This window comes from Lissotriton vulgaris, chromosome 6 (assembly GCF_964263255.1).
Source record: "Lissotriton vulgaris chromosome 6, aLisVul1.2, whole genome shotgun sequence".
NCBI lineage: Eukaryota > Metazoa > Chordata > Amphibia > Caudata > Salamandridae > Lissotriton > Lissotriton vulgaris.
In genome coordinates this window covers 839,405,988-839,422,434 of record NC_141694.1, presented here as the reverse complement: position 1 = coordinate 839,422,434, position 16,447 = coordinate 839,405,988, and the positions used below count along the sequence as shown (strand labels likewise).

General features: G+C 47.1%; 1 protein-coding gene across 1 annotated transcript in view; it reads right to left on the bottom strand.

The window, feature by feature from the left end:
* Positions 1-16,447, bottom strand: part of LOC147708080 (potassium/sodium hyperpolarization-activated cyclic nucleotide-gated channel 1-like) — a 1,712,518-nt gene that overhangs the window by 113,208 nt on the left and 1,582,863 nt on the right. The window contains exon 9 of the mRNA XM_086926862.1: positions 1,362-1,593. Within this exon, the coding sequence (XP_086782988.1) occupies positions 1,362-1,593 (232 nt within the window). The remainder of the gene's footprint in view (positions 1-1,361; positions 1,594-16,447) is intronic.

Genomic DNA, 16,447 nt, shown 5'->3' with positions numbered 1-16,447 from the left:
GCAAAAATACTTAATTTTTAAAAGCTAGTGCAATTGAGGCAGGTACATGTAAAACTTTTTAAAGCACAAGAGGTCCGTGCAAAATAGCAGATACAAGGTGCAAATCTAAAGAACTATAGTGCCCTCAGTGCGTGCCTCTGAATAACAATAAAACAAGGACTGGAAATTAAACATGATAAAGGCTAATTTTTTTCTTGGGCAATTTGTTTAGGAAGCTGCCTGGTATTCCTCAATCTAAAAAAACATTTACTAAATGCAAAAATGTTTTTAGGTCTCAAAAACACTCTTTACCATGGCACTCCCTGGCACTGAAAGGAACTCCTTGTGCTCATTGTGAAAGGGTAGCATACCGTACGTCATAGCAAAGTCAGCCAATAATTGAAGTGGGCTGACACATTGCCCTTTGATGCTTGCTTGAGTGGGCATGAGGAAAATGTGCATAACACAACCACAGATAAATGGATGAAGTATGGTTGTAAACCCCTACAAGTAACTATGTCATACACATCATTTTAGTACAATCAAGAGGGGAGGGGAGGAGAAGGGGAGGGGAAGGGAAGTACAATTAAGAGGGGAGGGGAGGGGGGAGAGGGGGAAGGGAAGGGAACCTTTGTTTCTCCCGCACGTAACCAATGCTGTTAGCTTCAGGCTATTGGCAAACGGATGCCTGCAATGATCCAAGAAAGGACAACCTTTCCAGACGTATGTAACAGAATAAAATATCTTTAGCAGATTGTAGAGGATGTGCGGACACACGAACTCTTGTTACTGCTTAGCATTGTCCTTGAAACAGGTACATGGCATCATAGATAGTAAATCGATAATAGGGACTGGTATAGCAAGATACCGCACTCAAAATACTTGAAAAAAGGCAAAGTGTTAAATGTTGCATGACAATGCCTAGCAACATCTGAATCGACAGAAAACAAAAACAGGAAGTGATGTGGCTAGTTTCTTCCTATCTATAGGGTAGGGCCTATGAGGAACAGGAAAAACCATGTAGGAATAGTATTTAAAGAGTTTTGCTTGAATTATCACACCTTACACTCCTCACTGTGATAAGGAGTGGGGGAAACAGATAATGTTCATTTAAACTTAATTTATTTATTAATCTACATGCGCTGACACACTAGTTTTTGAAGTTTCATATACTTAAAAAAAAATGTCAATAAGTGCCAAAAAATAAACAAAGAAGCATGAATCTACTTAGTAGTTCTCCTCCCTTTTCAATGAACTTCCACAATATAATAACAGAACGAAATAAAATGTCTCGATCAGTCTAAAGATGCTAAAGAAAGGTAAAACCTTGCTATGTGTACTGTAAATTTAGCTGATAAAAAAGTCAGAAATGGCACACTTACCTCCGAAGTAGTCACCTTTTGATCGTGATATCAGTGTGGAAGAATCATCGAGTAGAATCACTCCTGCATCAATCAGGTACATCTTTTTTCCTATAGATCCGTTGCGAAAAACGATATCATCCTTTTGGAAAACTTCAAACTTCAGTTCCTCTATAATGGCGTTTATAATATTTGTATCTTTAAACCAAGGAACGCCCCTCACTAGATGATGGCAATTGTGAAACAGCACCTCCTTGTATCAAGAGACAGTGGAAATACATGTTATGGTGCAGCGAAATACAAAATACAACTATTCAACAAATACATTTTATATTTCGTCATTTAACTTAGAAGATAAATTGTATCCCACATCTATATAAAGACCATAGTGATTAATGCTCTAAAAACCACTAAACAATGGTAAAATTGCACTCATTCCCAAATGTTTTAACTCGCCTTACTTCGTTAGGTGTGACAAAACACCCATCTGTGGGGGAGAACTTTTATCCTCCCAAATATAATTCGTGAAAGCAGAATTCTTTCGTATTTCAATTTCAATCCTTCCACTAGGCACATTTTCCTAGAAAAGCAACTTGCCCACATTTTACACATGGGAACACTCAAGCACAAAGATTTTCTCTCCAAACTTAGGCACAGGAGTCCTTCTTTATTGCGTGGCATTCAAAACGTTTACACTACTAACAATATAAATGAGATGGAATGAATATTTAGTAATCTAACATTCCAAATAGTAGCAACTGCACTAAGATTCAGAAACTAAAGGGGCGATTTAAAGTTTGGAGGACTGAGTTCTCCATTGCAAGCAACATACAGTACTCTGTCTGCTGACAGGGTCATTAGGTTCAGGAGGTCAGTCAGCTTTCTGCCGATGGAGTCTCCATTGGCTTTGTCAATGGAAAGCTACCTCTGGGAGCCTGATGGAGTACAGGCTGTTGAAGAACAGCAATCACACCATCCACTCAATTAGAGGTGACAGTCTGATTGTCTTTTTTCTGTCCATCACCACCAGTCAAAATGTGGTGGTGAAGGGCAGATTAAATATATTGACTACTATACGCTGGAAATAGCTAAAACAGCTGAGGGAGTTATGCAAAAGTAGCTTTCTGAAGGTCAAGTGGTCTTAAACCGATTCATTTGAGTTGGAAGATCGTTCCACATTTTGGGACCTAGGAAGCCAAGTAAGTGATTACTTGCTTGATCTCAATGTATTTGTGTTACTTGAAGCAAAATTAGAGAACACCAGTTCCCAAGACCACAGTGGCATGCGGAGAATGAAGTGCTTCTTCAATCCAGAGTGCTAAAGTACGTACAACATTTTATACATGAAGTATAGTTATTTAAAACAGGCCCTGTGATGAAGGGAATGCCACTGCAAAGCTCTGCGTATATGTGAAATGTGAAAGAACTTTCTTTAAGATGGAGTCTTTCATAAAGCTTGGTTTTGAATGAGTTGCATTTTTGATAACCCAAGCAATAGTCTATAGGTGTGAAAGAAAGTAACGTATCCCCACCTCAGAAGAGTACGTCTCAGGGAAAGATATAATGAATTTCACCCTTGAGGTGGAAGAGGAAGCTGCATTCCTGGAGGGTCCAAAGATAGGGCCTCCTTCAGAAGAAAACTTAAAGAGGTCAACTCTCATTAAGGTGAAGGTGGGGTCTTTAATGAGGTTGGCCAGAGTGAGCTATGCCAATGTTGTTTTTTTCCTACTCACATTAGCCCTGTTTTATTGGAATTCAATTTCTGAAAATGTTTACTCATGCATTGCTCGACAGCAACCAAGCAGTTCGAGAGGGTAGCAATAGACCTAGGTGTGATGGAGCAAGGTTTCATACGTATAGAAACTTGCTTGTACTCAGTCCACTCGAAATAATATATAACTTATTTTTCAACATGTTTTGTCTTATTAATATTTGCATTTCATGACATTTATAGTAAGATGGGGAAGCTTGTCAATGTGCTTTCACAAACAATAACCCGAGTGTCCTTAAATGGCCGCCGAAAACGCAGGAACTCTTCTGCGCATTCGTCTGCCACATCTACGTGGTGCAACGTCTCTCGCTTCTGGTGGGAATTTCTTGCTTCTGTGCACTAATACCAAGATGGCTGCTTCATGCTCAATCATACGAAAGCACATGCTCCCACTTGTACTAAAACCTGTGTGTTTTGCTTAACTATTAATGCTATAGTATAAATAAAGTAATGGGGTTAGAGTAGAAATAAGTTGTATACAGTGCATTCATTTATTTTTGTATTCTAATGTGTTTCTCTTTTGACTTTATTACTAGCTCTTATTTGGACCTGAGGGTGTCATGAACAGCCATTTTGAAACCCGCTCTGCGCATGAGTCGAGAACTCTGAAAGACCTCAAGCATTGGCATTGAACTTGTGCCAGTGACTGTCTTTCCGGCAACACTCCTGAGAACCACAAATTCATAACCTGGGAAAGGAAAAGAACTTGAAACTTTGTATATTAAAATGAAATAATATTGATGGGCAGAATAAAAGACATGGGAAAATAAATTATGGGCGGGAATATTGATCAACTAAGTTACATTGAAATGACCTCATCTTAGTATGGTGTGATGACCTCTCCTCGCTTTTCTGACCAATCACTGAAGCGGAACACATAGATCTGCAACATTTAGGGGTGGTCCATTGCCCTGGAAATGGTATAAATAAGGTAGGCTTAGTTAGAAAATTGTCTGACTTGTCCGATTATCTGGCCTGTCACTGACCCAACGTATGCTGTAGGACATCGAGAGCAGAGGTGCTGGCGGAGCAGTCTATCAGAAGAATTGGGGTGTTGCTGAGGGAGAATTATTGATTACCCAGTCGGGGTACCTAACTTACTTAGAGAGGGGTGCGACGCTGGCATTGTACTAGTGGAGGTTACCTGTCCTGTTCTGCACCTGTCCTTCATCTGTCCTGTCCTGTTGGCACCTGATTAGTCAGGAGCCCTATCTTTGCCCCAACCCGTGGCCAGGGTTGATCCTCACACCATTCTAGGTAAATATAATCCATGTGGTATCTCCTTGTGCTATTTCCATCTCTCCTCCTTCCCAGGTATCAATGTCTAAATTTGTTACTGTGATTTCTTGCAAACTTTATGTCTTATGAATTATATTCTCACTTGAAAAAATTCTGGTCACTGTATTGTGGCCGCTGACTCAACAAAACTTGCATAGATAAAGTGTTTAAAACTTCTTCCGAATCTGTGGTTATTACAGGAAAGGTAAATTATTAAATGGTACCTATTATGTTGACTCCCTTTTCGATTCCTAGGGCTTATAACATAGGTGACAATGGTTGGCAAGTCATGGTTTACAGGTATAAGTCCTAAAAGGCATCAAGGAACTGATAGGCTGTAAGTAAAAGCAGGATTACTAGTTCAAAGTGTGAATGTTTAAAGGGCCAAGGTGAGTATGGTAAATTGAGCTGGTGATCCTGCGCACCATCAGGTGCATGAAGATCAAACCAGAGTATTAGTCAAGTGTTGGACTGGGTACCAGCCAAAAGGCCTGATTAGATGGACTAAGGGTCAAATAGAACTGTTATAAAGCTTGGTTGATAAAGAGGGCCCTAGGGAGCACACCATTACTCTGAAAGATTATTGGAATAAAATGGGGGAACAGTAACTGTTTGAGAATGGACTTGAAAAAAGCATGAAAACCAGACTAAAACTCTCCCAAAGACATCAATCTCTTTAAGTCTTGCTAGCGGAACAGAGTAGTCCACTATGTCTAGCACAGCTGGCAGATCTCATAAGACTAGGCCTAATGTGTCTCCATCACTGTAAGAAATGGAGTTATTAGCTAAAGGTGGTAACTACCCACCTTAAGCAATAAATACAATCCATGTCAGGGTGTACCACTATTGTCCCTACATTTTGTGAGCTGAACACCCTTGTAGATATGGAATAGAGCACATAGGTTTAGAGGCAATGTGTAAAGCGGTTATGCAGTAACAAAGCAACAGTAAAGTTAAAACAAAACATGATAAAAATCGCAAACCAATGTGGAAAAATAAAGAATATTTTAATAAATAAGATAACACACACATGATAAATGCCATAACCAAAATCCAGTAGGGGGAACCAGAGATGTTAATTTGTAATCTTTAAATAAAAAACAGTGGCAAAAAGCATTAAATGTCCACTGCGGTTAGCTGGTTGAGATACACCAGGATCTATGTGCGATTTAAAGCAGACTGAGATGGAGAGCAGGTCAGATACAGAAGCTGGGTTTGACCGGGTCAGAGGTTTTACCTTGGAATCCAGGGCCAGAATGTTTTGCAAGTCAGTATCCAGTCGTAAACTGGTTACGGACCACTAAATAGGTTGTTTGTAATGTACAAAGACTCTCTACATTAGTGCTTCCTAAAATTACACACTGAAAAGAAAGAGTTGTGACTTCTTATTTTAGCGTTTGGAAGTACCAAAATCGCTAAATGCAAATTCCAAATTGTGAAACGGTATTTCAATGTACAAAGCATGTGGAATTAGGAAATTTAGGGCCACATCTAAGACCCTTATAATTTGAGAGTCGCAAACTATGTTGCTTTGCGACTCGCAAAATTAAAGTTACAATGGTGTCTAAGACACTGTTAGTGATTCTTAATGGGGTCGCAAATTGCTTGCCTGATTAATATTCATGAGGCAGGTGCAATTCGGGCCCCCTTCAGGAATGGCTAGTACTCCTAAGGACGGTGGCCCGCTGGGGTCAGAAAACCACCATGTCTGTGACTGTTTTTTAAATAAAGCAGTCTTTTTTTAAATGCAGCCCGTTTTCCTCAAAGAAAACAGGATGCATTTTAAAAAGAAAAATGAAACAGAAATGTTGGGACCACTACCTGCTCTTAAAACATATTTTCGCACACACTCACAAAGAGGAAGGGGTCCCCTGGGGACCGCTTCCATTTTGCAAGTGGATTACCACCTACTTGAAGTAGGTGGTAAACTGTGAGTGTTTTGCAAAGCAATGGAGGTCGCAAAACCGTCATATATTTAAGTGAGAATCGCTATTAGGAAGGGATGCCTTCTGCACGCCCCTTCCTAATAGGGAGTTGCAAACCCTAATTTGCAAGTTGGTAATAGGTTACTGACTTGCAAAATAGGATTTGTACATGGGGCAGACCAATTTTGCGGTCACAAATAGGCTGATTTTTAATTTTGCGACCGCAAAATGTGGTCGTACATCTGGCCCTTGGTAAAACACTGTGTTTCGCACATGTAAAATGCCATGAATTACAAACAGGTAGTTACCAGGTGCAAGGTATAAATGGGATCCCAAAATGCTTTGCAATGTTTCATAATGGCTGCATTATTTGCTATAGTGAGGAGGATGTGAATTCTGAGAGCTCAATGCTGAAGAAGGACTGGCGAAAGGATATTCAGGAAGAGTGTGACTTTGTTTGAATAAACTGATTAAAAGTTTAAGTTTATTTTTTATTTTGCATAGTTAATTAAAACCATTGCAATGAAATATTACAAGATTCTTAAAACATCCTTGTTTAAAACCAGTAAAAAGTCAAAGAGTAAGAAATGATTAGAAGATTTATGTATGATACAGATTTAACAACTAGGGGGCATATTAGCAAGGACCTCGTTAAAATTATCGCCGTTTTAGTGGCAGGAAACTGCAGCTAAAAGGGCGATAGTGGGCTTGCTAATATGCGTTATAGAATTCCAATAGAAGCCCAGGTTAGATGTGCCGAACTCAGCGCTCTACTCAAGAAACCAACAGCGGACCCCACCGAACTCAAGAACTACCGCCCCATCTCGCTCCTCCCGTTTCCAGCCAAAGTCATCGAGAAGACCGTCAACAAGCAGATGGCCGCCTTCCTCGAGACGAATGGATCCCTCGACCCCTCACAGTCTGGCTTCCGAGCCAACCACAGCACCGAGACCGCCCTCATCGCCGCCACCGATGACATCCGAGCCATGATGGACAACGGAGAAACAGCGGCCCTCATCCTCCTAGACCTCTCCACGGCATTCGACACTGTCTGCCACCGCACCCTAGTACAGCGCCTCAGCCACATCGGAATCCAGGACAAGGCGCTGGAATGGATCATCTCCTTCCTCGACGGAAGAACACAGAGAGTCCGCCTACCACCGTACAAGTCAGAGGCCTCCGAAGTCATCTGCGGCGTCGCTCAAGGATCATCTCTGAGCCCCACCCTCTTCAACGTCTACATGAGCCCCCTCACGGCCATCGCACGCAAACACAACCTCAGCACAATCTCCTACGCCGACGACACCCAGCTGATCCTCTCCCTGACCAACGACCCCGCCTCCGCCAGAGCCAACCTGCACGAAGGGATGAAAGAGGTAGCCGAATGGATGACGACCAGCCGCCTGAAACTGAACTCTGACAAGACGGAGGTCCTCATCCTGGGCTCTTCACCCTCCGCCTGGGACTACTCCTGGTGGCCTCCCGCCCTGGGCACCGCACCCAAACCAACAGACCACGCACGCAACCTGGGCTTCATCCTGGACTCCTCCCTCTCCATGTCCAGGCAAGTCAACAGCGTCTCCTCGGCGTGCTTCAACATCCTACGCATGCTACGGAAGATCTTCTGGTGGATCCCCACCGAGACCAGGAAGACCGTCACCCAGGCCCTCGTCACCAGCCGACTGGACTACGGCAACGCCCTCTACGCCGGTACCACCGCCAAGCTCCAGAAGAGACTCCAGCGGATCCAGAACGCCTCAGCCAGACTCATCCTCGACATCCCACGTACCAGCCACATCTCCGGACAGCTGAGAGACCTTCACTGGCTCCCCGTCAACAAAAGAATCACCTTCCGCCTCCTCACCCACGCACACAAAGCCCTACACGACCAAGGCCCGAGCTACCTCAACAGCCGGATCAACTTCTACGCTCCCAAACGCCACCTCCGATCAGCCAACCACGCCCTCGCCACCGTCCCCCGCATCCGAAGAGCGACTTCAGGAGGAAGGTCCTTCTCCTACCTGGCCGCCAAGACCTGGAACTCCCTCCCGTCCGACCTGCGCCTGACCCAAGACCACCTCTCCTTCCGGAAGAAGCTGAAGACCTGGCTGTTCGAGCAGTAGCGGCACCCCCCCCCCCCCACCCCCCCCCCCAGCGCCTTGAGACCCTACGGGTATGTAGCGCGCTCTATAAGTGTCATTGATTGATTGATTGATTGATCTAACCTGGGCTTCTATTGGAATTCTATAACACATATTAGCAAGCCCATTATCGCAGTTTTAGCGGCAGTTTCCTGCCGCTAAAATAGCAATAATTTAAACGAGGTTCTTGCTAATATGCCCACAGGTTATTTTGAGTTTCATGAATGAGCTGGACTCAGTATTAAGCAGGCCTACCCAAAGCAGTATAGCAATATCTACACACACATAACCAGTTTGATTAGTTTACACCTGCTAGCTTCTGATAGCTACCAATGCACTGTGGCTGTAGTAAGTGGTATTTCACAAAGTACATTATGTAGGGTTTTCCATAATTGTTTTTTGGCAGTGTTGTTTAGAATAAACTCCCACGTTTATTTTCCAAGCACTCTGGAAGAGTTGGAAAGTACAAAAATCCAATTTAATGCAGTAGCGCATTTTCTACAAATGCTTGGTTTTGTAGATGGTACAAATATTGAGTATGTATATCATAATCGTAAGACCCAACATTCTTTAAACAAGTAGTATGTAATGCTCTATTACTTACCGGTAATCTTCATTACTCCTGGTCCCGTTGTCCTCGGCCCATTCAGAACTTATGGAGATAATCATCTTCCAGACAGAAAATAAAAACAAGAGGAATGCTGGGATATCCCTACTGCCCCTCCCCCCGGGAGTACAAAGGTAGGATCTACCCAGCAAGCCCAGACAGGAAGGCCAGCCGCCCGGGAGGGAGGGAGGGGCGTATGAATGGGCCGAGGACAACGGGACCAGGAGTAATGAAGATTACCGGTAAGTAATAGAGCATTACCCCCAGGTCCCTTATGTCCTCGGCCCATTCAGAACTTATGGAGAAATACCAAAGCAGAAAAAGCCGGCCTTCCCAACCCAACAGAAGCCAACCCAGGAAACCACACCAAGGCAGCAACCGCAGAAGGAAAAAGGAAGAACCGGGGAAACCCTAGGCAGAGCCCCCGACAAGAGGGACCCCCACCAGACCAGCAGACACGCAACAAGAGCAAGGGCGCACAGCCAGACTACCAGACCGGCCACCACAGAGGCCAACCAGCCCACCGCAGGAACACCCGACAGCCAACCAGCGACAGGGAGAGCACAGACACCCAAGCCACCACAGGCAAGGGGACAACAGCAGAAGAGAGGCCAAACAAAGAGAAAGGCCAAGAGCCACCAGGCCAAAAAGCCAGAAACGGGCAGAAGAAGACAACCCACGCCAGAACAGGCAGGAGACAAGCGGACCAGAGGAACCAAAGGCCCAACAAAGAAGAACAGCGGAAGCCCACCAGAACCAGACCCGGAAGGCGAGACCGAGCCCAAGGCCAGGGAAAGAGAGAAACCCCAGACACCAGGGAACGAAGAGCAAACCCCAGGAAGCCAAGCCACCAGGTCCCGCAAGACGAGGACACAAGGCAAAGGGAACCAGCACCTCCAGGAAACCTGAGCAGGAAGAACCAACAAGGGCAACCAACCAGGACAAAGAGACCCGGAAAAAGAGGAAAGGGAACCGAAGGAACCCCAGGAACCCCAAAACAGAACTCCAGCCAAAGCGGAGGAAACGGGAGCAGGAATAAACAGCCCGAAGAAGGCAAACCTGAACACCAAAGCAGGAGTGCAACCGGACGGGCCAAGGACCCGGAGGACCCAAGACAACAGCAAGGGAACCACGAAGGACACAACAACCACAGCCAAGCCAAGCCAAACCAGAAAAAGGCCAGGCACAAAGACCCTAAACAGCCCAAGCAAAGGACCGGGGCAGAAACCCAGAGGCCAGAGAGACAGAGGCAAAACCACCCCAGAGGACCTCACAGAAGCAACCGCAGCCAGGGAGGAAAGCACAAGCAAACCACATCCCACAGCCCGGCAAGACCCAAGGCAGGGCAAGCACAGGGGACGAACCCCGCACGGCGAAAAGCCGCAACCAAGGATACAGACAAGAAGCCAAAGCCGAAGCCAAAGCAACCCGCAGAAGCAACCCAAAACAAGGGAAGGACAAAGAGGGCAAGACCCCAACAGAACACAGGCCCGAGAGCCAACAGCCCCGCCGAAGCCCCAACGAACCCCAGAAGAGGCAAGAAGGGAAAACAAGAAGGCAACAGCGTGACGGCCAGAAACAAGAACCAGACCGGAACACACCCACAAGCAACCGGAACCCCACGACACAGGGACCAGCCACCCCACAGGCAGACAGGGCACCCGCAAAGAAGTGCCAAGCCACCCATGAAACTCCCAGAAGAGACGCCACCAGGCAGCCCAGGACCGCAGAAAGAGCACAACCAGGCAACCCAGAGCAGGACGCACAAACAGAAGGCAGACCAGCCCAGAACAGGAGCCAACAGGGAGGAAGCCCAAGGCAACAGGCCACCACAGAAAGCCACGGCCGAAAGCCAAGCAGAAGCAAACGCAGGCCACAGCAACCAGCGCAGCGCGCCTCCCACACGGCCAAGCAACGGGGAGACGCGCAGAGCGACCCGGAAGAAACGGGGAGGTGGCGCCCCCGCCCCAAAGGGCCTAGAAACTGGAACACCGGCCAGGAGGAAGCCATGTCGCCCAGCAAGCCCGGCAGGCCGGGAGGCAGACCCAGCAGACATCCAGCGAGCTAAAAACCCACAGGCCCAGGAGAGGCAACAACAACGGCCACCCCGCACCATCACCAAAACCAGAAGAGGCAGGGAAGAAAACCAAAGGAAGAATCCAAGCGCACCCCGCAGCTCCAGGAGGCCAGGCAGAAACCCACCAGGCCAGACCAAGCTACCGAGCAGACAGCGGAGCGTGGGAACAACACACCAACCCCGAGAATAGGAGGCATGACAGGACCCTGCAGCCGCCAGGAGGCCCCAGGCAGACAGCACAGCAGACACAGGAGGGGATGCCAGGAAACAGCAGAACCCAGCAAAGGGAAGGCCACAGCACCAGAAGGACCAAGCAGGCCCCACCACGCACCACGCCCGACAACAGGCGCAGGCCGGGAGGAACAGAACAGCCGGACCCAAGGCAGCACAAGCCACCCAAGCAGAGGCAGAGGGGAGAGAGCACCCCAAAGAACCAACGGCACCCACGAGAGGAACCAGGCGCAGCCAAGGCAAAGGAGGGATAGGACCAGGAACCCTGAAGGGAAGAACCAGGATCCCCAAGCAGGGCAGAGGCCACAACAGCCAGCCCGCAGAGGAGGCAAGACCACCGAGGAAGAACAGGACGGCAGGCCAACCTGAACGAGGGGAGCCCACAGGACCCACCGCGCAGTGGCCCAAGAAGCAGGAACAACGACCCACCACCAGACGGGGCAGAGAGCCGGAGCAGAAGGCAACCCAAACAGGCCGCCGAAGCATAAAAAGAAGAGACACCAGCACCAGAGCACCAGAGGGCAAGGCGCAAACCAGCAGGCAGGGAAACCCCAACCACACAGGGAACCCACGAGCAAGCAAAGGCAGGAGCAGCAAAAATAACCAGCCACCACAGAGGCGACCGGAACCCAAGCCAGAAACAGAAAGGGCAAACACCCCCAGAGGCGCCAAGAGCAGGGGAACCCCCGAAGAAGAGAACCAAGGGAACAGACCCACGTAACGTCCACCACCGGAGAACCGGGGCCAGCCGAAGGTAGCGTGGACCCCTGAAACAGCAGCAGCAGGAAACCCCAAAAGGGAAGGCAGCACAGAGCCCACAAGCAAGCCCTGACACCAAACAGAGGCGCAAAACCGCCAGAGCGGAGGCCAACCAAACGCCGCACAGGGGACCGGAGGACCGACAGAGGGCAAAGCGCCAACCAACACAGCAAAAGGAAGCGCCAGCCAAGGCAACCCAGGAGGCAGACGAGCAGCATCACGGCAGTGAGGAGCCCACAACAAGGAGAAAGGCACCCACACCCAGCCGCAGCGGAACAGGCAGCAATGAGAACAAGGAAAGCACCCCGCACAGCTACTCACACAGACCCCCGCACAACAAGTGCACAGGAAGGCCAAAGGAAACCCCACACCCAGAAGGGAAGAGGACCACAGAGCCACCAGACCCAGAACAAAACAGGGGCCAAAGAACAGCCCAACCAGCCACCATGGCAGGCAGCAGCGCACACACCCCTCCAGACCCGGGCCCAGGAAAGCACCCCAGAAACCGAGACCCAAAGCCCAGCGCCCCACCAAGAAGCGTGGCGAGTCGAAGGGAGGCATGAACCAAGGGTGGCAGCACCAAAGACGGCAGAGGCAGCCTACAGAACACAACCACTCCCAGACACCGAGGAACCCTGCCCAGACGGAAGGACCCCGAGAAAAGGAGATCCGCCAAGAAACACCGGAGGAAGAGCGCCCCTGCCGAGACCAGAACCTGGACCACCCACCGCCAAGTCGTCCGACCCATCCGAAAGGGCACGACAGGCAGAGCGTCAGGGACAGAGCAGCCCCACCACAGAGGTAGGTAGCACACCCCCCCCCCCCATATGAGAGTAAGGGACAGAGCACCGGCCCAGCTGTCACGCAACCGTAGCAGCAAACGCGCTCCCAACAGTGCATAGCCACATAAGTGAGGCAGTACCAAGCATATCATCTGAACAGTGCGCACCCTGGACAGAAAGCCACAGGCCAACATCACACTGACGTCGGGAGCAGAGAGTGACATTACACAGTAAACCCTGTCAAAATGCCAAAAACGCTTGACTGAGGGAAAAAACATCACATGGTAAACAGCAATCACAGGATGTAGAACCAATGCCCCAGCATCAAAGTTGGCAGCAAGTGCTGTAACGCCACAATCACAGGCACCACATGGAAATACCGGAACAAGAAATGCCGCCTCCGAGCACCCTCCGGGGGAAGCCAGGGAACTGCACCCGGAGACCGAGCACCACGCTCCCAGGCAGGCCTCAGTAGCAGCGGCAGCCTCGAGACATCCGAGGCAGGAGGCAATAACACAAGCGCTCCAGGCAAGCAACGATCCTCAACAAACAGTAGAACAGAGGAAAAACACGGCAAAAGCGGGACTCACCTGGAGCGGGGGCCTGAGCAGCACCAGCAAGGCCCCCACACACCAACAGCCGGATCCGGGATCGACCATCCAGCGCAGCGCGTCTCCCACCCGGCCAGGCTCGGGGTGACGCGCACAGCGACCCGGAAGGAACCGGGAGGCGGCGCACCAGCCGCAAAGGGCCGGAAAACCGGAATAACGGCAGTAAAGAAGTCAATCCCCCCCAGCAAGCCCGGCAGGCCGGGGGGGAGACACATCAGGAACCTCACCCCTGCCCGTGAAGCCAGGCAGCCGGGCAGAAGGAGCAAGAAGGAGACTGCACGCCACTCAAGCCCAGCAGGAGCCGGAGCAGCCCCTAACATCAACAGCATCCATCAGCCATTCTGTCGAAGACAGAAAAAAAGAACAGGAGGGCTGCTGGGTAGATCCTACCTTTGTACTCCCGGGGGGAGGGGCAGTAGGGATATCCCAGCATTCCTCTTGTTTTTATTTTCTGTCTGGAAGATGATTATCTCCATAAGTTCTGAATGGGCCGAGGACATAAGGGACCTGGGGGTAATGCAAAATTTCTGATCATAGCCCTAGTTGCATGATGCCCCGGGAGTACTCATGACTCCTACATAATTAGACACTGTGGCCAATATGAGCAGCTATCAGGAGAAGATTCTGGAGATAGCTGGGTGTAAAGTAATTACTATTCACATTTCTACTTATGTGAATAACTTTATTACACTATAAACAGTTACCAGCTGTGTTATTTTTCAGCTGACAGTGCATATTCATTAAAGCCTAGGATTATGACCTCAAGCTTACAACCCCTAAACAAAGGAGCTACATTGTTGCCTAGGGAAACAAAAGCATTATAGAGAGAACATTTGGACTTCTTAAAGACAGATTTAGATGTCTCCATAGATGTGGGGGTGCTCTAGAATATGAAGCTACAATATGTTGTAAGATTAGAGGCGGATGTGCTATGCGATACAATTTATCTATGTATAGGAATCCACCCACTGAGGCAGCAAGTGATTATTCTGAAGAAGCAAATGATCACATTCCCCTTACTTTCCACATCCAAGACCTGATGCTGCATAGCTGATGAATTATGTACACGGTGAGATGATGTGACAAGGAAGGAACTTGTAAACATTTTTGGTTAATATAAAGAAAAGCATTCCACCAAACGTTCAAAGTAGCAATCATTCTTTTTTCTGTTTATTCACGGATTGTTGTCCAAAATATTGTTTCCATTTAAACAAGTGAATAAAAGAATATCATCATGACGTGATAATACAAATTCTCCATAACTCTATTCAGAGTCACATCTTTGCTGTTTTTTAAAAGTTCATGGGGGCGCACCAAAATAGTAGTCCAAAAGAAAGTAAGTAGAAAAATGTTCTTTGCTGTCCAGCACATGGCCATTGATTAGAACACAGGGCAGTCCTTACTTGTCTTTCCTTATGCTGACTTCTATTGCTCCTAAATATAGCAGGCTCAAAAGCTGACATACTGCTAACACTTGAGCCCTACACTGATTTCCCAACAGACCTTCTTGGCCTATTTATGCAATAGCAGTGTGCACACTTACTTTTTACTTTCAAAAACTTTATTTCAGTCAAAGACCTTAAAAGCAAGTTATTCAACATACAATTTACAACGTTGCATGAATAACAACACATCAAATAGTTATGACAAACAACATATTAAATTAATTAAAATTCACATGTAGGACAAAAATAGTAAAGTGCTTAATGAATGCATTTGGGTGAAGACAATAGAAGGCTTACCATACAAAATTGCACATTGTACATAGTTCATTGGATACCTTTTTACAAGTTGTAGGCTAGCTCATCAATAATAAAGATTACGTTATAAAAGAGTTTAAGCTTCAGTAGAAAAGGGGATTTTATTCCTTCTGGCCCCAGCCAATGAAGTAGAATATAATTTATCTATACATAACAATTGCTAAAAAAACATAATAATAACACAGACAGAATATATTCGGGAAGAGCCAAGAGAAAGGATCTTGAATCTAATAGGCCAGACACTTTCAATATATTTTGCCATTGAAAAAAAAATGTAAGGTGTAGTATCCAACCTACAAATTCTCAGTGTGACCCAGGATTGATGTGTTCCCAACTTTCGACAAAGGGGCACAATCCAGCATTTACTTTGGGTAGAAAAATAAGAGATGTTCATCAGATGCTTCCGCTTGTGTACATACAGGGCAGGATTTGATACCTTCAGTGGGGCCCCTCCACTTGGCAGTAAAAGTTGCGAGTGGAAGGACACCTAAAATGAATCTTACATAGAGGGCTTTAGTAAAAGGAGGTTCAATCTTATCCATTTGAGGTTCAAACCCGGGTGTTGGTTTTATCTCCAGGAATCTATTTGTGTGTGAGCCAAATTTTCATGAATTGGTCATTTTTCCTCTCATTGTTCTCCCAAAAGAGGGTCTTCACCATTTTAGTAGAGGAAGAGGTAATGGACACTGTATTAGTCAGGAAAACAGCGCAAACCAGAGAGATTAACACCTGCTTTCCGTACTTTAACCACAGCAGTGTCACTATTACTATTTGCCTTTCCAAAATATTTCTCAAACCAACGCTTTAGGATTCCAACTCAGCAGTCAACCAAACCCTCAGGCAACATAAGATTAGTTTGAGTTTCACTTTGGGGATAATAGAGTGCATGTTCAAATCATGTTTAAAGCCCAATGGAGTACTTTGGGGGAATTCGAGAGATTCCTTCATGAATTTATTTTCAGCCACTCCTAATGCATCAATATTAAAGAAACCACAAAGTTCTGCTCCACAGGTATTGGCTCCCTGTGGTAAACCGCCACTGCTTGGGCTCACCAGATTTTTAAAATGGGAGATACAGGCGGGAGAGTGGTATTTATTTGCAAATGTCAGTGTAGCTTCCCCCCTTGTGGTTTAACAAGAGCGTGCTCTTACTAATCTGGTGAAC